The following is a 25,108-nucleotide window of genomic DNA, read 5'->3' as shown; positions in this document are numbered from 1 at the left end:
CACAGTCAAAGGCCTTGCCACTTGCACTTGTTGTGTGCCTGGCACGCCTGCACTCCTCCCTACCCCTCCAAATCATTTTAGACTTCTGCTTCCCTCTCTGCTGCTCAATCACAATTCAAGCAGTGGTGTGTCATTTACTAGAAAACAAATCATGAAAACAACCACCGTTACTCACCTTTAGAATCATGACAACACAGGACTTCATCAAGGCTGTAAAAGCGTATAGGCCAGCACAATCACTGGCAGACCAATGTCCTGTTCATATATGCAAGATAATCCGTATTAACAGCTTTGCAGTCAATCCAGCCAGTAATATCAACAACTCCTTGTCTAAAGGTCTATTCCCATAAAAACTCCCTAAACAAAGAGGCCTTCAAAAAAAGGCTCCTTATATCGTCTAGTAAATAGCCAATTATTTCTAGCCAAAAAGGTTGAAAGATCAGCTTCAAGACAAATATCTACATTCATCTAAGAAAGTAACCTTCTCTCAGATTACCAAAACTGATTCTGGTATGGATGTGGCTGTGGCACAAAAGCAGCACTGACGTCCACACTGGATGATTTACACTGCAATGGATTGAAGTAGAGAACCAGAATGCCTATCCTTGACCTCTTCCTTGCCTTTGATTCTTTTCATCTCTACCAAGAATTGGACCAATGTTCCTAAACAAATAACTTTACATCTATATTCTACCTGGACCTCTACAATCGAGGCTGGCACCTCTGCCCATAATGCTCCCTACTTGTCAACTATTTTTTCCAGCTAGTCAATAACAGCCTGGTGCACTCCTGCATGGATGTGGTTCAATATTGTACAAATTACAGGAACTGCTCAATTGCACACAATTAACTCACAAAGAAATAAAGGTATTTTTGGAAATGAATGTGTGACTTACCAGTGACTCAACCCAATGTAATGTGTGGCAAACCACTAAGTAGTCCTTATTTTGTAAAATAATAAATGCCAGAGCTTGCTTAGGAATCTGTACCCGGCAATTTCAAATGTGATGGGATCCGAATACCAACCCTGCCTACACATGATTCTACTGCGTGCCACTGTCATCCACCTCCGGGCACTACCTGCGCTTTTATCTCAATGTTGCAGGTTATTTCTCATCTTTGCTTTCCACCTTGGTTACAATTTTGCCATCTTTCTCCTGTTTCACGTTTGCACTTTACCCTGTTTTGTTCTGTAACAAAGTCTAATTAAGAAAAATGTGTGTGCTGATTAAGAAAAATGTGTGTGGGACCCTGAACATGAGTGTCAGTTGGATCCACCTGCAACTACCAGCTCAAATTAAGCACTGATACTAAGTCTAATATTTTGATACCTGTACATAGGGGTAAAATATCCCATCCTCGTCGCCAAGAAATGTAGTGATGACGCCAACACATATACTTCGAGAAGACAGACTTTATTCCTGTCAGGAACGCAGCGGCAGCAAAGGAGCGTGTTCCACCATCGCCAGCCAAACTCCAACTGTCGCTGGTAGAACGACGCAGCGCCAATATTTGAAACGGTTTAAACCATAGGGCCGGACGCAGCCAAGCCAAATTACAGAACAGAGCCCATTACAATACATTACCCATGAATATCTCATCTAATTGGGTATACTAAAACTGCACCTTCAACCAACAAGGGGGGTTTGGGGGCAGCCGAGCACAGCAAGGTCTTTCCCATGGGCAGATTGGGAGGGGGAGGGGTTGGCTGGCAAGCGGCCATTTTGGGTTATTATGGGCTGCATTGGGATTAGCCCAATTGTAGCCCAATTTTAATTTAGTAGCCCAAAGGTATATAGGGCTTTTTCATGCTTTCCCAGCCACCATTTTAGATTTGGTGACCTGGTAGCTGGGAGCGCTGCGCAGAGTAGGTTTTTGATGCCACCCTCCCTGCCTAGTTTTTTTTAGTTTTTGGGGTGCTTTTGATCCCTTTTTTGGGGTTTCTCCGGAGGCGGTTATTGGAACAGGTTCATATGGGTTTTGATCTTTTGTATATTTGTTGCTTGGAACAGGTGCTGGCGGGATTGTTGAAATTTGGCCAGGATTGGCTGTAGTTTTTAATTAAATGTTGGTAGTTTGTGAGCAGGAGCAGGGAAAGGGTAATCAGGTAGGCTAACTTTACATTGGAGGTTTGTTAGTTACAGTTGCACAAAGGCAGGTAGGGATTTGGGTCATGGGAGGTTAGAATTGGTAAATGCTATATTGTGTAGGATTGTGTAATATTATTGTTATGGAATGTTTTGTTATATTTTGCGGTGTGGAGGATTTGATGTGGGGATCATAGGGGTGGGGGGAACAAGGGGTCAGGTAATTTATGTTTAGTGTGGTTTTAGTTTTGGAAGGCAGTTGCCAAGGTTATTAAATTGTGATATGCACCTGTTTCAATAAAGCAGCCTTTTACACACACAAAATTGGTCTTGTGCTGGATTGCCCCCCTCCCTCCCAATGAGTCAGGAGCACTTTTCTGGACTTGTAGTAGGTTGAAGTCTAGGAACAGTGTCAAATCTACAAAAAATGTTTTATTATACTATCAGGTTTGTCCAATATGTTTAATTTGCACATATTCTCTATTCTTTTTCCTCATATAATGGCTATGAGGTTAGCTCCGACCCATTTCCGGAAATGCGTGTCCTTGAACACGGGAGTGTATTCCCCCACCCCCTCCCCAAAATCCGGGTCCAGTTGGTCCCCTGTTTAGTACTGAAGTTAGAAACTTTAAGAATAGCAGTTGAATCCCCTGCATTCTAGGCGATATGAAAGAAAGGGAGAAATTGAATATTTATGAGTAACATTTGCAAATAAAACTCGGAGCGTGGTCCGCGTGGGATGAAAGATTTTTAGTCACCGCACCTCGCATAGGGGAGAACTGGTAGGGTCTGGAAAGTGCCGCTACTCTCTAGACACACCAGTGCGTGGATGTGGCTCAAGTACGTTTTCATTTTGAGATATCGTTCTGTGTACGTATTCGTGTCTGGCTCCTGCGTTCTGTGGGGTGTCCTCAGCCGCTGTATCCGCCTCAATTGACGGTACCGAATCACACATTCCATTGTTACTCCTCTGCATTTCATCAATACACACCATTCTCAAAACACTTCCAGCCATCCCTATTAGAAGACGTTAATCGCACTGCCGCTGCGCAGCCAAAGTACGTCTTCTAGACCCTCCTTAACCCCCCCCCCCCCCTCACCACCCTCCTCAGCGGGCGGCTTCTCTTCACTGCAATCTCCCGTTACAAGGGTGCCATTAACCGGGCTGACTGACGCTCAAGGATGCTCTCGGCAATCTGGACCACTTCCGTTGTCATGGAAACGCCATCCTCCAACATCCGCTGAGCGACAGAAGACGTCGAGCCGCCACTGGTCTTGCACGGGATCCCTTGCGCGTCTTGACGCACACTTTACGAACGCGAGCACGCACGCAAGCGCACCGCCACTCTACCTCACTGTCCATCCTCCTCTCCGCTGTCCCCCCTCTAGACAGCCAGGCACGTCAGGCGTCAGCACGCTTCTGGCCCCCCACAAACATGGCGCTCATCCCGTCCCAGATTCTGAGACTGGCAATACTGCTCTCCTACTTCTCTACCTTGTGCAATTACAAGGCCATTGAGATGCCGGCTCACCAGACCTACGGCGGCAGCTGGAAGTTTCTCACCTTCATAAACCTGGTAAGATACTGCTGCCCTCCTCCGGCTCTGACATGATTCTTCCCATGTGCACATAACCAGAATGTTCCACACACTGAAAGTACTCCTTGGACCTATAGCAGAAGGCACAGCCGTTTATGATGGTGCCAAATGTCTGCACAAATAACACTGCACGCGTCACTGTAATGTCTGCTAAAATCCATCTTATGCTCACTTTTCTGTTGTGAGTGGGGTTGCCACGTGTTCCAGGAATAAAAACATCAGTCATTTATTTGCATCAGTAATGTATTATGTCCGCAATTTTTGTGGCAAGACTCTCTCCCGTGCCGTGTCAACTCTCATCGTGATATTTTAATAGTTTCTAAATGTATTCTCTTTCCGTTTCTATTGCCCTGTTTTCCAACATGAAAAAAGGGAAACGTTTTGCCTCTCCGTTTACATACTTGGGTTATTCATTATTTTACGCTTAAAAAAATCAGCCAGTTTGGACTGAGAGGACAAAGCGATGGCCATTATATGTTACATATCTGTATGTAGTTTGGAAAAAATAAAAAGTATATTGAAATAAAATAAAAATAAAAGACATTAATCATGCACCAACATCTTCCTAGTTCTTAAACCAACAGACGAAGTGGCAGAGAGATGATGTCATATTTGTTCCTGCATGGTCTTCAGTGTATCTGAAGTCAGCTAAAGCGTCATAAACTGCAGTTACGCATGAGCATTGAGGGACGTCTGAAAATCTGCCGTATCGTAGCTAATTGTATGTCTGATGTAGTGTTTTATATCACATTGGCGCAGACATCGTTACATTTGGTGCCTACATTTGATAGATGCTATTCATAATTTGCTACAAAAAAACTGAAGTCCGAATGAACAACTTTTTCTTGTTTTTCTTCTGCTAATATGAACTGTACAAAATACGTTTGTGCACAGCATGCATCCACGTCTATTCATTAACTCCTTAAACTGAGATTGATATAACCGTTTAATCAAGTGACATACTCGGACACCAAATATAGTCTGTGTAAAGTTTGTCACAACAGCATTAATATACATAACAAAACCTCACCGCTCCCCTGACTTTCTGTCTCTTCTGGAATCAGGTTATCTGTTGTGTGTAATTTATAAGGAACCTGTTTAGAACACACCTAGACATTTTTTGTACAGTTGTATGCTATCAAATTCGACAGTATCAACCTATAATACTATCGCATCTAGCACACCACCTAATGCTGGTTGTTACAGTGAGTGCATAACTGCTTTTCTTCCCTTCACATCTAGTTATCTAAGCTTACCTTGTGATGTAGTGGCTAGGTCCATGTAGTGGATCAAATATTTAATATGTTGTAATTTAATGTATTATGCATAAAGGGCCTATACCTCTTATACAAGTAACCTTCTCAGTAGAAAATGTCACTGGGAAGTTAAGTGAATATATTTCTCAAAATACATGGAAATAGAAGTTAGATTGAAATGATCCATCTTTTTATAATAATTTTTTTAAAGAAATGAGTGCAATTCACTTTGGATATGTCATGTTTTATGTTCTGTGTTATGTTATCGCCGTTTTTATAATGCGCAAATCACTCAGGGTATCTAGGCGCTCTGTAGCAGCGGTGTGAGGCCCGTTTACTCGTAAAGCCAGGTCTTCAACTTGCGAAAGTCAAGCGAGGAGGAGGCTCTGATGTGTTGCGTGAGGTCCTTCGAGGCTTTAGGGGTCAGATATAAGAAGGTGTGGTCCGCTGTTCTGCTTTTGTGTATGCGTTAGTGAGAGACCGGCAGAGCGGAGGAGTCTGGAAGGTTGGTGGAAGTTAATTTGGCTGTTCTGGTAGGCAGGGCCAGTGTTGTGGAGAGGTTTCTAGGTGTGGGTGAGGCGTTTAAAGTGTGCATGCTTGTGAATTGGGAGACAGTGTAGCTCCCTAAGGTGTGGTGTGATATGGACTTGCGGTAGGATGCTGAAGACTAGTCTGGCTGCTGTGTTTTGGACAGTCTGCCGTCTTCTTGTAAGCTGGTTGGTAATACCTGCGAACATTGTGTTTTCATACAATGTAACCATTTTATTATTTTTTTCATATCAATGCTCTTTGAATTGCCATTGACATTTCCTTTACTATTGGCAACAAGTCTAAAACTCTCTTATAAGGGTTCAGTCTAGACAGCAACAATGATACCACATTCTAACAAGCAATGGGGAACTAAGAACATCTTAGTCTCACATCTGGATGGTAGCAAAACACTGTCACACTGCCTCTCTGGTTCCACGTTGACCCTCCCTTAAGTGAAATTATTTTTTACAAAAGAAGCAATTACTTTCATATTAAATACAGAACAAACCAATCAAATCAATGCAGATATTTTTCTGAAATGTTATATAAGATACAAACCTTTTCTTGATATATTAACAGTCCAGAAAAAAACAAAAAAAACGCATCATTTCCTCCTGAAGCTCACATTCAATTGATCCTGCTTCTATGTTTCCCCCAACTCTGAGTAGAAAATAAGTGCTTAAAAAGATGCCAAAGAGCAGCACATGGCAGAATGAACCTCTCCCCAGAGCCTATACTCCCTCACATAATGTTCAAGCAGAGACAGCAAGGTAAAGTGTGTTGTTAGCCTTGGCAGGTTGCTGCACCAGAAATCTGACCACAATAGGTTATTTAGTAAATTTTGAGATACTTATAACCTCCTTGCATCCACAAATGCTTGCTAAAATGTTCCCTTTGCATACTTTTTCCTAAACATGCTTCCACTGTATGTTGCCAATTGCCTCATATTTGTGCATTAAGCCCCATGAGTGGTATCTTTTTGTAAGTTTAAATTGTACAGTTCTTTGCTACAATTTATATGGTCGCATAGTAAGAATGACATTGAAGTGGAGAGCTGTGAAACCATTTGTTAAATACAATACTTTTATTGCTACCCATTGCATTACACAACCAAAGGGGATGATGGACAGAGTGTTGAACATTGCAAGCACCCACCCCCAGTCACTTGATCTGGGTTTAATCCATCATCATTCTTTAGCTCACTCCGCCACCCCCGTTCAGACATGACCATATGCAAATCAGTCTGACCCTGTGCCTCATGGGAACAGTCCAGCCCGAACCGCCAAGCCATGTCTTCCCTGGACCTAAAACAAGCATCCTGGGACCGGTTTCTGGCTAATCAGCCGTCATCTGCCAGGCTAACTTGAATCCAGTGGCAAAGTGAGCAGGGGACCCACGTCTGGGCATACCCTTCCATGAAATGAATGTATGGCATTGTTCTGCATTCTGCCCATCAACTGTTGTTTTTGCATTTGTCACCCCGAGTGGGACGGGATTGCTCAGATGTGAGTCCCGTGCTCTCCATGCCACTGGAATCAAGCTATCCTGGCTGATGAAGGCTGAAAGCCCGAAACCCGTGCTAGGATGCTTGATTCCAGTCCAGGGAGGACCTGGTTTGGCAGTTCGTGCTGGACTGTTCTGATCGGGCACAGGGTCAGGACTGATTTGCATGTGGCTGGGTTCAAACTGGAATGGCATGGTGAGCAAAGCAACAATGGATTTAGGCCCAGATCTCTTTATTGGGGTGAATGTATAACATTGTTCTGCATTCTGTCTATCAACTGTTGTTTTTGCATTTGTCACCCCGAGTGTGACGGGTATGCTCAGACGTGAGTCCTGTGCTCTCAATGCCACTGGAATCAAGCTAACCTGGCTGATGAGAGCTGAAAGCCCGAAACCGCTCCTAGGATGCTTGTTTTCAGTCCCGGGAGGACCTGGCTTGGCAGTTTGGGCTGGACTGTTCCCATGGGGCACAGGGTCAAGACTGATTTGCATATAGCTGGGTTCAAACTGGAATGGCATGGTGAGCAAAAAAACGATGGATTTAGGCCCAGATCTCTGTACTGGGGTGAATGTATGACATTGTTCTGCATTCTGTCCATCAACTGTTGTTTTTGCATTTGCCGAGTGGCACGGGTATGCTCAGACGTGAGTCCCGTCCTTTCCATGCCACTGGAATCAAGGTATCCTGGCTGATGAGAGCTGAAAGCCCGAAACCGGTCCTAGGATGCTTATTTCCAGTACAGGGAGGACATGGCTTGGCAGTTCAGGCTGGACTGTTCCCATGGGGCACAGGGTCAAGACTGATTTGCATAAGGCTGGGTTCAAACTAGAATGGCATGGTGAGCAAAAAAGCGATGGATTTAGGTCCAGATCTCTGTACTGGGGTGAATGTATGACATTCTTCTGCATTCTGTCCATCAACTGTTGTTTTTGCATTTACCCATTGCATTAAAGCATTGCAAAAAGGCAAATGTTCTTTTCAGTTAGTTTGCTCCTCATTCTGCGAATGTTGTAATGGATTGTATATTTTGGTGCAAATTCTTTGGGTCTAATAATTTTAAACGGCATGGCCTAGGTTTGTGCACATTATTTGGGCTAATAATTGTAAATGGTATGGCATGGGTTTGCTCGACTAAATGGAATTTATACAGGATTTGGTGGTGACTGAAAGTCGTTTCTGCGTAGTAGTTGCTCAGAAGCAAGTGTAATAGTTTCCAGTCTTTAGGTGCTCGCCTCATTGACCGAAATCCATCCCAAGAACCAGGGGTGTTGGTGACCTCATCAGCAAGGTAGTATTGAAATTGTTATACATGTTTTATAGCCATCTGATCATTTGAACTGCCATGTGGTGCATTGGTGGGTGGGAGCGAGGGACACCTGCACTGGCATCACCCATGATGAAACTATATTTTTGAGAAATGGTGGACTTTGTCATCTGGTACTTTTAGTCTGGCAACAAAAAGGAGTACAGTATTTACACATTACCAGTGAAAGAGAAAATGCCTCATTCCAACTTTTCTATACATGGGCTCAAACAACGACAGAGCAAGACAGCTTTAAATTTAATGGAGGACTTCTGAGCAACATTTATTATAGCCTGTGGCTTGCGCGGGATCTTGGACCAGACAGAATACCTTGGCTCACACCACTGTTGGTATTGATGCCCGAGCACTTTGTGTGTCACTACACTGCCAAGAAGAACTTACAGGTATTCAAATTGTTTCACTAGTAAGTGGGAAATTATATATTTGCCATGGCAGAGAACTCTTCAAAGTATAATTATGCCAAGAAGGAGAAACTGATTCCTTACATTAGATTAACCATTGCCGTCTGCTTTAAAAAGCGGTGTGTATTCGTAGCGCTTTTTGAAGTTTTCTAAATTGAGCATCATGCACATTTACCTGAAATTACTTTGGTATACCTTAGAACATGTCATAGCCCTCTTACAATATTTTGTAGGTGATCCTGTGATATATTGAGTACTTAGGAAAAAGTCGAATTATAGCTAGTCATCTAATCAGTATTTTTGACTTTCTGGTCGATTTGAACAAGTCTTTTCAGAACGTTATGTTAAAATTTGATGTGCCTGTCGCATAAGAAACCAAAACACTTTATAGAAATAAAAGATTTCATCAATATGAATGGAGGACTCATTGTGAAGAAGGACAAACACACATGCAGGTTTATTGGCCTAGCCTTTTTACTGGTTAAGAGGCATATAGCTATAGCATGGAAAGAGAGCAAGCTGCCAGAAGTAGACGGCTGGCTGTGTGATTTATCATAAATGGGCCAGAGGGGAGGCAGACTCCATGGCCCAAAATCGACAGAGAGGCGTGAGGGGATGGGATGGCTAAATATGGGATAGTTTCATCACTTACGGCCAGATTCATCAAGCCGAAAACGGCTCGCAAAGGTCCAGAATCTGAGAATCTGGCCCCTTGCGAGCGCTATTTTTGCATTTGGGATTCATCATCCCAAATGCAAAAATCGCATTTTTAGAAATCACATATTTGCGAATAATTGCATTTAAGGAATCTCAATTAGAGATTCCTTAAATGCAATTCAAGAAGCATTTAAAAATTGCGAAATCGCTATTTTGGGCCGCTATTTACCGCGAGGTCAAACCTCGTGGTAAATAGCGAAAACTTAGAAAAATGCATTTAAATGCATTTTTCTAAGTTGCATGTTACACACACACATGTCCTTTGGACATGTGTGTGCGCAACACCAACGTGAATTACCTTTCAAGGGTGCTACAGAGTGTCCTTTGGACGCCCCTGGCACCCTTGAAATCGCATCCTTATTTGCGATTAGCAAATTGCTAATCGCAAATAAGGAATACCTCCCCATTCATTCCTATCGGCCTAAAGGCCCAAAGGAATGAATGGGGAGTTATTCCTTATTTGCTATTAGCAATTTGCTAATCGCAAATAAGGAATGTGTAGGAATTGCAATTTAGCGATTCCAACATGAATCCCGTTTTGCAAGTCCTTAATAGCGATTCCTTAATAATCGCTATTAAGGACTCGCAAAACGGCACTATGATGAATCTAGCTGTAAATTGGAAGCAGAGAATGACATCAGACCACGGCGACTATACACAATAGAGCTCACTCTCACTGAATGAACGGAATCATAGTATGTACTAAAACAGACAGAGTGGGAGACCAAGAAGCACAAAGCAACCCAAACCCACACCCTGTATGGCCTGTAGTAGCAGCGACTCAAGTTTGCCTTCGATCTACTCCACAGAACCACCATGACCCTAGACTGGATGTTATCTTTTGGGTGCAGACAGCTAAAGTCTCTGAGCAACAGACAGTACAGGGGTGGGTAGTGGCATGGAATGCATATTTTTATTGGAAGAGTGGAAGTGGTGTACCAATGCAAATGATGCATGTATTACGGAGGAGCGGGCACAGACCCGCACTGTTATTTAGTTTGTTGAAAACGAATAAAGAAATAAAAATAAAAAAATGAAAGGAAGACTCAACTAGGTGGAAAGAGACTTGATTATTACTGTTTCTCATAGAGGTTAACATCCAGTGTTATTCTAAAATCCTCTATGGTATTAAATGCCATTTTGCTTGGCCAAAGGGAAGGAGGTCTCTAAGAATAACAAGCTTTTCTGGGGAGCGAACTCCATGCAAATATGAATACACTGTACCAGATTCCATCGTCAAACTTCTAATGTTATTTTATGTCACCTTTTCAGAAGTTCATGACTTTGAGGCAGATCAGTCTAAGATTTACCCATTGATAGTGGCTATGTGCAGAACCGTTTACTGCTCAAATTCTAGCCCAAACCTTGTGGTACATGGATTACGTATTACCTTTATAGAGGCCTTCACAATGTTACTATGAATCAGGGTGAAGTAGTTATGCTTTTATCTCTTTTAAGTGCAGGTCATTATTTGTTAGGGCATTATTCCTAAATGTTTACATGAGTAAATCATAAGCTCAAGGATAGTCTTAGCATTCTCGGTTGTCAGAAAGATGGAATTGGCTCTAGGATCATCTGATATTGTTGATATCACCCATATCAGTATAGCAACCTCTAACAGAGACAGCCTAATTTAGATCTTTGGGGCAACCTATATCATCATTCGCATTATGCTCATGAATATTTGGCTTGATTACAAGGAAAGAATGTTCCTCGTTGTCACAGATACTCATTCAAGCTTGCGCAAAGTCAATGTCACAGCTGACACCTCCAAAGGTTCAGTCATCAACATTCTGCAGGGTATCTTTACGTTGTTGAGATCAGAAGATGTCCTGCCGTGCTACTCATATTAGACATATATTGGATTTGCTAATATCTGACAAACCCTAACAAAACACAATCAAAATTTTATTTGACAAATACTTTTTATATCTATTTATCTGATAGTTTTATTTTTTCCTTTCATTTGGTCATTCTAAACCACCAAGCATTTCTTGTCATTCATTTAAGTACAAGCTAGCTGATTCGTTTTCACTGTATTAGGACTCTTGAAGTTTATTTTGCTACTGATCCTGTTGTGTCACTAGAAACCGAAGAGGTAGAACAGAAAAAGTCAGCACCCTACTCTATTGACAAGCTGAGATCTAATAAAATGTTTTATAGCTGTAAGACGACATCTTTGGCTGTACTCCAGGCACTTATTTATAAACTATTTGTTTAATAAGTGGTTCTTTAGAATGGTGCTGTTTTTCATTTTCTTCCACGTGGTCTAAATGCAAAATAGACTATGCATTGAGAAGCAGGCATACGTTGGCCTGCTTTTCGATATTCTTCATTGCTGTCCCTGAGTAAAAAAGCTCAATTGTAAGCGAGTTAAATGCGGTTAAGATGGGATCCGTCCTAAGATTTGGATACAAATCTTTCCATAGTCTAGAACCCTGAACCATAGTTTTGGCTCCATGTTAGATCTGATTTAACACTCCTTGGGTAATTAAGTTGTAGATGAAGAGCACAGGACCCTCCTAATGGGCTATGACATTTTGTAGTTGTCTTAGTCCTTTCCCACAGCAGAATTTTGAGCCGGTGCACTTTATACCTAACCCTGTCATCTACTTGGAGCCAATGCAGTACTTTCAAGATGGGCTTTATGTTGTTGTGTACCCTCAGATTTAGACAGAACTTGAAATTCTGGGTTTGGAGCCCTAGAAATGCAAGAAAGATCAATTCTACTCTAGCAAAGGCCTCATATTTTTCAAGACAAATTCTCTTACTGAACCATACATATGGGAATTTTTAATACTGTTTGTCACTGTACTCATAATTTACTTCACTCTATGCATAAGTGCAATTAAAACCTTCCACGGGATATGTTTGTGATACCCCTCCATACCTAAACACAACATCAAACCATTTTTTTTTGTAAAAGATATTTTATTAAGAGAACAGAAAAAACAAACAAAAAAAAAAAACAATAGAAGGGAAAGGGGGGATGAAGACACATAAATTGCAAATCAGAGATGTACCCACGCAGGGGTCAATACAAAGAGGCCAGGCAGCAGGAAACGTTGATGAAGGGCTGAGCCGTGTCAGCACACAGGGCAGGACGCAACAGTGCCAAAAAAAGAAGAAGTTCCAAAAATGCAGCTCGGGAGAGTGTCAAGCCCCCTGAGAGGTCCGGAGGGGAAAGCCCGCATGGCATCAGGCAAGTCAATGCAATCTAGAGGCTAGGTCGACCAGGTCCGTGCACGCCTCCCCGCAGTGCGGCCTCAAGAGAAACAGCATAATGTGCAATACCATAAAAGCAAATCGTCCACATCCCCTGTCAGAAAAAAAAAGGCACACCCAAAAACAGAAAGAACCCCCCCTCCCCAGAGACTCCAACCTCCCCAGTGCACCCACCCCCCCCCCGATGGTGGCGGCCAAACAACAACCGTTCACGCAGGCACGGATCACACTTGAAACAGATGTAAGGCACGTACAGTGGGCGGGCATACCGCGGACGGCAACCCACGAGAAAGAAAGCGGACCAGTGGGCCCCATCTGAAAGCAAAATTCTTAAAGTTGTTCCTAAAGATATCTGCCAACCGTTCCACACTCAGCAGCCTCCAAAGTCTAGCAAACCAAAGGGAAAGAGCCGGGGCCTCCTTCTTTTTCCATGAGGCAGCCAGAGTGAGTTTGGCCGCTCCCAGGCAGAGCCAAAGGATGTGCTTGTCGGCTCTGGTTTGGTGCTCCAGAAGCAGGTCCCGAAGGCCAAGGAGCACAAAGCCAATGGAACCCGGAACCGGGTAGCCCAGGATCTCCCTAATATGGGACAGTATCTCCTCCCAGTAGGGGCGTATGACGGGGCAGTCCCACCAGATATGGCGGAAGTCCCCCAAAAGTCCACAGCCCCGCCAACATCTGTCAGAAGCTGAAGGAAAAATCCTTTTCAATCGGGACGGATATAGATACCAATCGAACATGGTTTTCATATGTGCTTCCCTAAGATCGATCGAATGATTAAATGTGTGTAGATCGCGCCAAAGGTGTGACCACTCTGCGTCGGAGATGTCTCTCCCCAGGTGCCCTTCCCACAACCCCATGTATCTAGGGCGAGGAGAAACAGCCGTGGTTAACAGCAAATCGTAGAGAAAGGAAATCACTCCCTTCATGGAGGACGTGCGGGTAATGTAGGACTCAAAAGCTGTGGGAGGCCTCGTTGCAGCGTCCTCACCTCAGGAGTCAGTGCCCAGTGCAGCAGCTGGGCATGGCGGTAGTGTTCAGTAGGTGGCACACCATAGTCGCGCATGGAATTGTGGAAGGTGAGCGGCTCATAGCCATGAAACAGATGTGTAAGTGCATGACATCCCCCCGCCCTCCAACTGTCAAAGGGCCCCTCAACCAGCGCCGGCGGGAATGCAGGATTAAAGTGAATAGGCGTGAAGGGGGAAGGAAAGGAAGTCCACCGCTCGTCATGAGAGATCGAGTCCCAGACCTTCAGAGTGGTGCTAGTAGGAGTGCTAATGTATGCGTTGCGAGGCCGATCCCCTTTCGCCTTCCAAACTAGGTCCCAAATAGAACGCCCCGCCACACTCCTGTCCATGTGCAGCCAGTGCTTCTCCGACTCCATTTGAGTCCATTCAGCCAACACCCGAAGTTGTGCCGCTTTATAGTAAAGGAGCATATCCGGCAGGCCAGCCCCACCCCTCCTCTGAGGTTGGCGAAGCGTAAGAAAGGAAAGTCTAGCTCGGCCCCCCTGTCAGACGTAACCCAAAATCATAGTTTTCAGTCGCCGAAAGAAACCCCCGTCCAAGGGAATGGGGAGGGCCTGGAACAAGTACAAAAGCTTGGGGAGCAGTGTCATCTTGACGGCATTCACACGCCCAAGCCAAGAAATAAACATAGGTTTCCAGCGAGTCAGCTCCGCCTGTATCTGAGACAGCAGGGGAGGAAAGTTAGCTGCATATAGGGTGGTGACGGAGGAGGTTAGCTGGACCCCAAGATATTGAATGGAGGAGCCCGCCCAAGCCAGGGGAGTGAGTGGTCGGATGCGCTCTACTTCAGAGGGCGGGAGCGTGAGATTAAGTATGTACGATTTGCCGGCGTTCACCCGAAACCCCGCCACCGCCTCAAATTGGGACAGCACGTCCTGTACCCGCGGGAGGGAGGTCCCTGGGTCAGCTAGCGACAAAAGGACATCGTCAGCAAACAAAGAGATTTTATGCTGTTCCCCCGAGAAGGGGAGGCCCACAATATCCGGATCCTCATGTACCCTAATAGCAAGGGGCTCCATGCTAAGGGCAAAAAGTAAGGGGGATAGGGGGCAGCCCTGCCTCGTTCCTCAAGAGTGAGCAAAAAATGGAGAGACGTGGCCGTTCACCATGACCCTCGAACGCGGGTCGTTATAGTTGGCCCGGAGCATAGTGATGAATGTGGGGGAAAAGCCGAATGCCTGTAGAGTGCTAAAGAGAAAGTTCCAGTCCACCCGATCGAACGCCTTTTCGGCGTCAAGGCCGAGCAGGACAGCTGGAATCCGAAAGCGTTCGGCCTTCTCAATCAGGTGAATTAGGCGTCTAGTGTTATCGTGGGTCTGGCGACCCTTTATAAAGCCCGATTGATCCGGATGAATGAGAGCGGGCATAAGGTCCTTAAGTCGAGCGGCCAAGATGGAAGAGTACAACTTAGCATCAATGTTCAGGAGGGCAATGGGTCGATAGGATTCGCATCTGGAGAGATCTTTCCCCGTTTTGGGAATGATCGAAATCATAGCCTCCGCCATAGAGCCCGAGGTGTGGCCCTCATCCCTCATGGTGTTGAAGAGTAGCACCAAGCGGTCCCCCAACTCGGACGCGAACGTCTGGTAAAAGGAGGCTGTATTGGCGTCCGGGCCCGGTGCTTTATGCGGTTTGAGAGACCGAATGGCAGAGAGTACCTCCTCCCCAGTAATCGGGGCCTCCAGAAGGTCATTCCACTCCTTGGAGACCTGCGGTAGCGCCAGGTTCTCCAGATATGCTCGCTGAGCGGACGGCACCAAGCCGTCCTCCGAGTACAGAGCAGCATAGAAGTCCCCAAAGAGCGCCGCCTTGTCCGCGTCCTTGTGTTCTACTACCCCGAAGGGGTTCCGAATACCACCCACATATTCTCTTTCACGTTTATCACGGAGCTGCCGTGCTAAGTGCTTCCCCACTTTATTGCCCTGCGCGTAGGAGAGGCGCCGTAAGCGCAGAAGGGTATATTCTGCTCGGTTATTATAATGCGCCCTGAGCTTCCCTCGTATCGCCGTTAGGGGACGAAGCGTCCTTCTAGAAGGATTCTGCTTATGAGCAGTTTCCAACGTGGTCAGTTCCGCCTCCAGCGCTTCCCTCTCTTCCCGCCGGAGCCTATTCAGGGCGGAGTTCAGAGCAATGCATGTACCACGTGTCGACACCTTGAAGGCGTCCCATTGGGTAAAGATCGAGGTGTCGCCAGTCTTATTCAGCTCAAAGAACTCCCTAATGGCCGCCCTAAGCTGCTTGCAGGAGTCCTCATCTCGCGTGAGGGATGCCGGGAAATACCATTTGCGATGAGGGGACGAGTCAGGGGCCCAATTCAAGCATGTCGCCAAAAGGCTATGGTCCGAAACTGAAAGTGGAAAGATTTTGCTATCACGCAAGTCACCCTGTAAAGACTGATGCACAAAAATATGGTCGAGGCGGGAGTATGTGTGGTGAACATGTGAATAGAACGTGTAGTCCCTAGTGCGGGGGTGGAGGGAGCGCCAGCTATCAATAAGGCCCAGACTTAACAAAGTATCACGCAGCTCCGGGGAAAAGAGGCCCGTCTCAGTCCTCTGTTGATGCGAACAGTCAAAATCTTTATCTCAAACCAAGTTGAAATCCCCCAGTACAATCAACGCTCCCTCTCCAAAGTCCCCAATCACATTCAAGAGGGTCTCAAGGAACCCATGCTGTCCCGTATTGGGAGCATAGACCACCACCCATGTGCAAAGTTTACCCATGAGCATCCCCTTTACCATCAACCACCTCCCATCCTTGTCCCCCCGCACCCCCATAGGTTGGAACTGAAGGGCAGATCGGAACAAAAGGGCCACCCCACGGTGCTTAGTAGAGGCAGATGATTTATAAATCAGGGGATACTGCCTGTGCTTGAGCCTGGATTCATCTTTGCGAGCCAAATGAGTCTCTTGCAGGCCCACCACATCCAGCTGATGATCTAGAATATATTTCCAAATCTTTTGACGCTTCTGAGGCGAGTTAAGGCCTTTAACGTTCCAAGAGCCTATCGTAACAGGCACCATCGAGACCAACCTCCCCACTCAGCGCTTCCAGTAACGCAACCCAACTCTAAAGACAAAGCAGACACACCACAGCCACACCTGGTCCATCCCCAACAAGCCCATCGGAGCCCCCAGGAGTCTCAAAAACACACCATAAAAAAGGGAAAACGAAAAATATAGAAAGAACAATGAAAGTCAGACATGACCGTAAGGGTCGGGGGTAGAAGACCCAGGTAATGCCCCCCCCAATTCCAGGGCCGGGGTAACCCTCCATTGGAGAAAAGTCCCACAGAGTACCTGAGGTGGTAGAGCCCTCCGGCCCCCACTGGCCGTTGATGATGGGGCCTAAGCTGCCGAGGAGCTGTCCACTCGGCTCGATTCAGTCACCTGGGCCACCGAGGCCAAAGCATCTCCCCTCTCAGTTTGGCTCGCTGATGGGGAAGGCCCCTCCGCCGTGCTCTGTCGGCCCACTCTCTGCCAAGGCGGGGATCGGGAGCGGCGACGTCTTCCCGGTGAGGCAGTAGCGTCCACCGGGGCAGATGTTTCCTCCATTCCCAGCAGGTCCCTGGCGGCCGCCACAGTACGCACTTGCACCAGTCTATTTTGGCAATTGGAAGATCAGCCGAAAGGGGTGACCCCAGGAGTAGGACACCCTGTGTTCCTTCAGGAAAGCCGTGACCGGGCGAAAGTCTTGTCGCTTCTGCAGGGTGGAGGCCGCCAGGTCCTGAAAGAGTTGGGGGCTGTGTCCGCGAAAAGACAAATTGTTACAGTCTCTCGCATTCCGCAGGATCATCTCCTTCAGCTGGAAGTCGTGGACACAGGCCATGATGTCGGGGGGCGGCGAGCGCGCGCCACGCGGCAGGCCCACCCGATGTACCCTGTCCAGCTTGACTTCATCGCGATCGTCCTCCGCCAAGATGTGTAGAAAGACAGCCTCCACATATTCCCGCAGATTCCCACCGTCTCCATCTGAGGGCACCGCTCTAATTCGAATGTTATTGCGACGGGACCTGTTTTCCAGATCCCCGCAGTGGGTCTGAAGATCCAGATTCTGCTCACGAAGCTGGAGCAGGTCCTGCTGTAGCTGATGGACATCCCCACTGAGGCCCAAGTCATGGTCCTCTAGGGTAGCTACACGCTCGCCAATGCCGTCCACATCACGACGGACTTCACGGAGGTCGGAGGCCAGTTGCGCTTTCAGTTCCGTGATATCCTCCTTGATGGAGGAAAAAAGCTCGATCAGGAAAGCCTTCGTGACCGGGCCGTCAGCGTCGTCTTTGGTCGGTGACTTGCTAGGGCCTGGGGGCGAACCAGACGCCCCCTTCCCTGGGCCTTCCTTCCCCGGTTTATTCAGGCGAGTCCTCGTCGACATGGTGCGATGTCCCAATGCCGAAGATAGGAGGCAAGATGGCACCACCTCTCCGATCGTTCACCGCTGATGCTGTCCAGCAAGGCCCCAGACGGGACGGCGCCTCCTTGTCACCACCGTACGGCGGTAATTGCCGGCTGGGCCACCGGAACCACAGGCAGGCTCGTCACAGCGCCAATGTAGGGGACACGCACAGAAGAGCTTCACTCGGTCGCCAGCCAAAGTCTCGAGTCCCCTCGCGCCGAGGGTCGAAGCTGCCCAGACAAAGCCCCGTAGGCCGCTCCGGAGCAAGTGCGTCACCAAAGTAACACCTCGGCCAAGTCCGCCGTCCCGTGTCGTAGAGCGACGGGAGAAGGGACAAACCAAAGCAGGGTGCCCCAGGAGACTCAGGAGAGTCAAAGCCGGGGATGAAATCGCCCCAAGACCGCTAAACAAAGCTATGAAGGGCTCGGGGTGCCGGAGGAGCTCGCAGGCACGTCTTACTCCGTCGCCATCTTGGCCACGCCCCCGATCAAACCATTTTTTACATAATCCACACTGGGTGCACACATTCTGCCAACAATGCACAGCATATTGCGATTTAAGTGATATAAATATGAAGTAGTCAAAGGATCTAACACTTATGACTTGACAAAGTTCTGTCATAAATCACTTCATCCAATCCCACGCCTCCTTCTTTTCCCCCCCGCCCGCCTTTCCGTCTTTACTCTACTTTATTCCATCTAATTGGGAATCTATCACATCCACAATATTTCAGCCTCTACTCGATCTACATATTTGCCAACATAGTAAACCAATTCCTCTGATCCACCACTTCAATATGGCGGCCGTTATCATAAAATAGCCGACTTATCATTACACATGCATCCTCGTAATTCTGAAAATCTCATAATGCATTTTCCAGAACGCCAATAGCTTTTATCTGTGAGAGTACTATCACAGTAATATCAAAAGCCAGCTAGAGTCTACTGTGAATAGCCACACAACTAGCGATCCCCATATCAAAAGAAGGACTACGCGTCCTCACACTGAAACTCGGAAGTCCGTCATCGATAGCTACACAGTTAGCGTTTACCACATTAAAAGAAGGACTACGCGTCCTCACGCTGAAACTCGGAAATCGTCGTGACGGGTTTACAGAGCACTTCGCTCCGGTAAGGATTCCTTAACATTCATTCATACCGTTTTCTAAAACAGATCGCACGTTAGCCAGCATTATAAGAAATACTGTGTTTTATTGGCAGATCTACCCTCACTTTTGAGCACTTGCTGAGCCCGACGTTCAACATGCAGGACTCACAGGTAAACTCCACTTCTAATGGAGTTAGAACTAATTATATACTTGCTTTGGGCGTTATTGATGGAGATTTTTTACATTCCCTCATAGGCTCCAGTTTTAAAGTCAACATAAATAAGGTGAGGACTAATGCACATCACGTAATACAAAGTCAAATTAGTCCCATGTTTATCGAGTGAGAACAACATACACTCCCCTCACCATTCTTACTCCTAACTTCCTTCTTCCCCCTATTCCTATTTTTCAGACCAGATATAGCAAAGCGCACAGGTAATGTGAAATTTCATTTAAAGGTTTTCAAATAAAATCAAATCAACTCATGATGCTCATACACAACTTCCCCCCCTCTTTTTCTACGTTTAGGCCATTCCAATATCCATTTTGGTTACTGCAACCCATAATTGATTCTACCTCACCTGCGGTAAGAAACATGCATAGCGCAGAGATCTATATTTATATACATTAGTGCATCAATAGTAATAAGATTCCTTTTCTTTTTCTTTCTCTTCTCTACATACAGACCCCTGACGAAGGGGCTCGCGCCCCGAAATGCATTGGGTGTAGATAAAATGTATTGATATTGAAATGTATGGTATATGTATAAAGATAGCAATGTACATGTTGATGATAAAAAATTTGCTTTGCAACAAATGAAACATGAATGTAATGTTGATCTAAGTTGACTTTTCGTGAAAATTCAAAATAAATGTACTAGCGTTCAAATTTATATTGAGTAGTGCGTACTGGAGTCCTGGTTCTCAACCAGGCCAAATACACTTGATACTACATAGTTTGCAGGCTACATACCAGCACAGCCCACATATCGAACAAACGCCTTTATAAACTCAATAAATAGAGTGCAGCTACCCTTCCAAATTCACTATTCACTCTACTGCAACCACAGGGTGCTAGCACCAGACACCAAAAAAATGTCGTTTGAATCGATAGCGGCCATCACAGACAACAGAGCCAATACTAAAGTGTACACCACTGAAGATGCGAATCAAATTTATAAGCTGATAAAGGAATCCAAAACTTTTGATGCACAAGGAGGAACAGTCACACAACAACTGAAGCAACTAGAATACTTAACTAGGCGCGAGTTGAACCAGCGATTACACGCAACAACGCTCATCCAATACCATCGGGTTAAGCGCATACCCAGTGGACTGAGACTAGCAATAAGACCGATGCTATACAGATTGAACAATAATCCAAAGTTCATGGAAAAATGGTTCGAGATCTTAAACAAATGCTCCCTGGACCTAATACTTCTATTAGTAGAGGAACTTGCAAAGACGATAGCTGATCTAGAGGAGGAAATATTCAACCTCAAACGGGACTTATCAGAAAGAATAGAGGAAGATGTATGGGGAAGGACCCTAGAAGATATCAATACACGACTAGATAAATATGGTAAAGAACTAGAAGAGACCAAGTTACGTAAATTTAAACGTGACACTATCGACTATAAACTAAACGAGGCCTACACATGGGCGGAAGTGTATGCAAAACGACGATTTAACACCAACAAAAGACAACAACCAACTTCCTCAGATGAGAGCGTAGTCTCAGATAGTGAAATCAGCTCGAGAAGGCAGCCGATAGTAACCACACAAGCACAAAAACCAACTTCACAACCTTCTGACCCAACCAGTACAGCCGCTGGACCATCGTCGATTCCTTTTTTAGAAAAGGACTTACCTCCAAGCAAACCACCGGATGTCCCAATAACAACAACTGGAGAAAAAAATCGAGAAGAGGACAGGGAAAGGGAAAAGCAACGAGAGAAGGACAGAGAACTATTGAAGAAAACAGGATTGAGAAGCCAAACCAAGACCTCATAATAAACATCTCACACTACACCCTTTCCAACTTTGAAAAGAAGATATTAAACAAAGGCATATCTTTTGTAACCACGTACCACACAAACGCTTTGGAAATGGAGGTAGCACTCTTTAAGTTCATGAGAATTCTAAGGCTAAAATACTTCTTTGCAGTTTTAAACCCAACAACAGATACCATGGAAATAGACAGACGGTTTAAACCAAAAAGCAACTTCATGCCACCAACATCCCACAAAACTCTGGATACATTCGAAACTCTAGTGAAAGCCAACATGAACAGGATTCAACTCAAAAGGAAAAGCAGAAATCTCACACGAGCAGAATACAGTGCTCTTCAAAGATTAGCAAACAACAAGGATCTGACATTCCAAAGAGCCGATAAAGGTGGTGCATTAGTCTTGATGGACTCAACCTTTTACGCACATAAAGGAGATGAACATGTGCATGACACGGAAACATACACCAAACTTGAACACGATCCAACCATGAACATATCCCAAAATCTAGATGACATCCTAGATAAAGCGGAGGAACTTAATTGGATTGATAATCCCACAAAACGATACCTTCGGCAAACTTTCCCAAGAAGACCTAAAATATACTTTTTACCAAAAGTTCACAAAAATTTGAGTGATCCCCCCTTCAGGCCAATCGTCTCAGGATGTTCTTCGATCTTCGAGAATCTAGGCATCTTTATCGATGCACACATGCAACCATTTATGCAAAAATGGGTCACAAATATAGAAGACACTTCAGACTTCCTGAGAAGCCTTACAGAAATCACTATGGCTGACAATGAGAAGTGGACACTATGCTCCATTGATGTAACTTCACTATACACATCAATTCCGCATAAACAAGGGCTAGAGGCAATGGAATGGGCATTATTAAGATCAGAGATGTCAAATGAATTGAGATACCTCATACTGCAACTACTAGAATTCTGTCTTTTGAACAGCTACTTCGTATGGAAAGAAGATTTCTACATTCAACAAACAGGTACGGCTATGGGATTCCCAGGAGCCTGCGTCTATGCGAACATCTTCATGGCAAAATTCGAACTAGACTATATACTGGAGGACCCCACATGGCAAACTGGGATAGTCTACTATAAGCCTTACATAGACGACATATTCATCATATGGAAAAACACACCCACAGAATTACTACAGAACATCAGGAGTCTAAATCTGGCCAACTCACGTATACAATTCACTCACAACATCAGTGACACAGCGCTTCCTTTTCTGGATGTTCTTGTCGAACTACAAAATGGTTCAATCCAAACCAGACTGTTTAAAAAAGCAACAGATAGAAACACGGCACTACTTTATGAGAGCTTTCACCCAGCCAACTTAATAAACAACCTCCCAATTTCTCAATTCATGAGGATCAAGAGAATATCGTCAAATGACACGGATTGTACAAAAAGCCTAGAGCAACAAAGGCAAAGATACCTGGACAGGGGATACCCCAATAAATTGCTAGAAAGACACTTGGGAAAAGTCAAAAACATACCCAGGAAGAATTTACTACAAAAACGGATCAAAACAGATAGTAAAAGGATGGTATTTGTTTCAAAATATTCATCTGCGTCAAAAGACGTCCAAAGGATTATCACTAAAAGATGGGAAATTATAACAGCTGAAAAAGATTTTGAAACACTCTTTCACGACAGACCTCTATTCGCGTATCAAAGATCACGGAATCTAAAAGAACTATTGAACAAATCCATCAGTGAGGACAAGTCAGTGAAAAGAACCTACAAAGGAACCCAAAAGTGCTACAATTGCAAAAATTGCAACAACGTCATACAAGGAGACATTTTGCTTCATCCGCACACAGGAGAAAAGATACAACTAAGGCACACGACTAACTGCAACTCTGAGCATGTGGTGTACTCGATAAAATGTCCATGCGGACTGATATATGTCGGAAAAACGGACAGAAAATTGAAAATAAGGTTGACGGAACACAAAAGCCGCATCCGTAACAAGAATCTGACTGCACCCCTGGCAAAACATTGGATCGAATCAGGGCACTCCATTGCCCAATTAAGATTCCAAGTAATCGAAATGGTTCCCCAAAGGTTGGGAATGGACAATGCCAAAGTTCTAATCCAAAGAGAAACATTCTGGATTCGTAGGCTCCAAACTCTTATCCCAAATGGATTGAATGACAAATTAGATCTCATATGTTTTTTATAGGTATAAACACCTCCTAAAACCGCAGCTCACGGAAGACTACACAATCCATATTATTCTGATTTTTCAACAACTAGGAGTCCGAATTGATCATACACATCACAGAACAAACTGGATATGGATAAATATACAGCCTCTTCATAAATGATTTTAAACTATAATCACACACCTCATCATCAACAATATTTCACATTATTCCATAAGCACCTGCGCAAAAATTAACATAGTATAACCTAAGTCTGTCAATGAATATCGATAATAGAATGGAAATAGGCAGGAGTAGTCACAACAAATTGATAGCAGGGATTGCATATTGCGATTTAAGTGATATAAATATGAAGTAGTCAAAGGATCTAACACTTATGACTTGACAAAGTTCTGTCATAAATCACTTCATCCAATCCCACGCCTCCTTCTTTTCCCCCCCCGCCCGCCTTTCCGTCTTTACTCTACTTTATTCCATCTAATTGGGAATCTATCACATCCACAATATTTCAGCCTCTACTCGATCTACATATTTGCCAACATAGTAAACCAATTCCTCTGATCCACCACTTCAATATGGCGGCCGTTATCATAAAATAGCCGACTTATCATTACACATGCGTCCTCGTAATTCTGAAAATCTCATAATGCATTTTCCAGAACGCCAATAGCTTTTATCTGTGAGAGTACTATCACAGTAATATCAAAAGCCAGCTAGAGTCTACTGTGAATAGCCACACAACTAGCGATCCCCATATCAAAAGAAGGACTACGCGTCCTCACACTGAAACTCGGAAGTCCGTCATCGATAGCTACACAGTTAGCGTTTACCACATTAAAAGAAGGACTACGCGTCCTCACGCTGAAACTCGGAAATCGTCGTGACGGGTTTACAGAGCACTTCGCTCCGGTAAGGATTCCTTAACATTCATTCATACCGTTTTCTAAAACAGATCGCACGTTAGCCAGCATTATAAGAAATACTGTGTTTTATTGGCAGATCTACCCTCACTTTTGAGCACTTGCTGAGCCCGACGTTCAACATGCAGGACTCACAGGTAAACTCCACTTCTAATGGAGTTAGAACTAATTATATACTTGCTTTGGGCGTTATTGATGGAGATTTTTTACATTCCCTCATAGGCTCCAGTTTTAAAGTCAACATAAATAAGGTGAGGACTAATGCACATCACGTAATACAAAGTCAAATTAGTCCCATGTTTATCGAGTGAGAACAACATACACTCCCCTCACCATTCTTACTCCTAACTTCCTTCTTCCCCCTATTCCTATTTTTCAGACCAGATATAGCAAAGCGCACAGGTAATGTGAAATTTCATTTAAAGGTTTTCAAATAAAATCAAATCAACTCATGATGCTCATACACAACTTCCCCCCCTCTTTTTCTACGTTTAGGCCATTCCAATATCCATTTTGGTTACTGCAACCCATAATTGATTCTACCTCACCTGCGGTAAGAAACATGCATAGCGCAGAGATCTATATTTATATACATTAGTGCATCAATAGTAATAAGATTCCTTTTCTTTTTCTTTCTCTTCTCTACATACAGACCCCTGACGAAGGGGCTCGCGCCCCAAAATGCATTGGGTGTAGATAAAATGTATTGATATTGAAATGTATGGTATATGTATAAAGATAGCAATGTACATGTTGATGATAAAAAATTTGCTTTGCAACAAATGAAACATGAATGTAATGTTGATCTAAGT

The 25,108-nt window shown here is 44.7% G+C and overlaps 1 protein-coding gene across 1 annotated transcript in view; it reads left to right on the top strand.

Annotated features, from left to right (window-relative positions):
- Nucleotides 1-3,253: 3,253 nt before the first annotated feature.
- AIG1 (androgen induced 1) overlaps nt 3,254-25,108 on the top strand; it is a 1,923,620-nt gene continuing 1,901,765 nt past the window's right edge. Inside the window, exon 1 of the mRNA XM_086925350.1 lies at nt 3,254-3,664. Coding sequence (XP_086781476.1) covers nt 3,524-3,664 — 141 coding nt within the window. The 5' untranslated portion in view covers nt 3,254-3,523. The remainder of the gene's footprint in view (nt 3,665-25,108) is intronic.

This window comes from Lissotriton vulgaris, chromosome 6 (genome assembly GCF_964263255.1).
Source record: "Lissotriton vulgaris chromosome 6, aLisVul1.2, whole genome shotgun sequence".
NCBI classification, from domain to species: Eukaryota; Metazoa; Chordata; class Amphibia; order Caudata; family Salamandridae; genus Lissotriton; species Lissotriton vulgaris.
The sequence above is the reverse complement of the archived record's forward strand: the minus strand, read 5'-3'. Positions and strand labels throughout refer to the sequence as shown.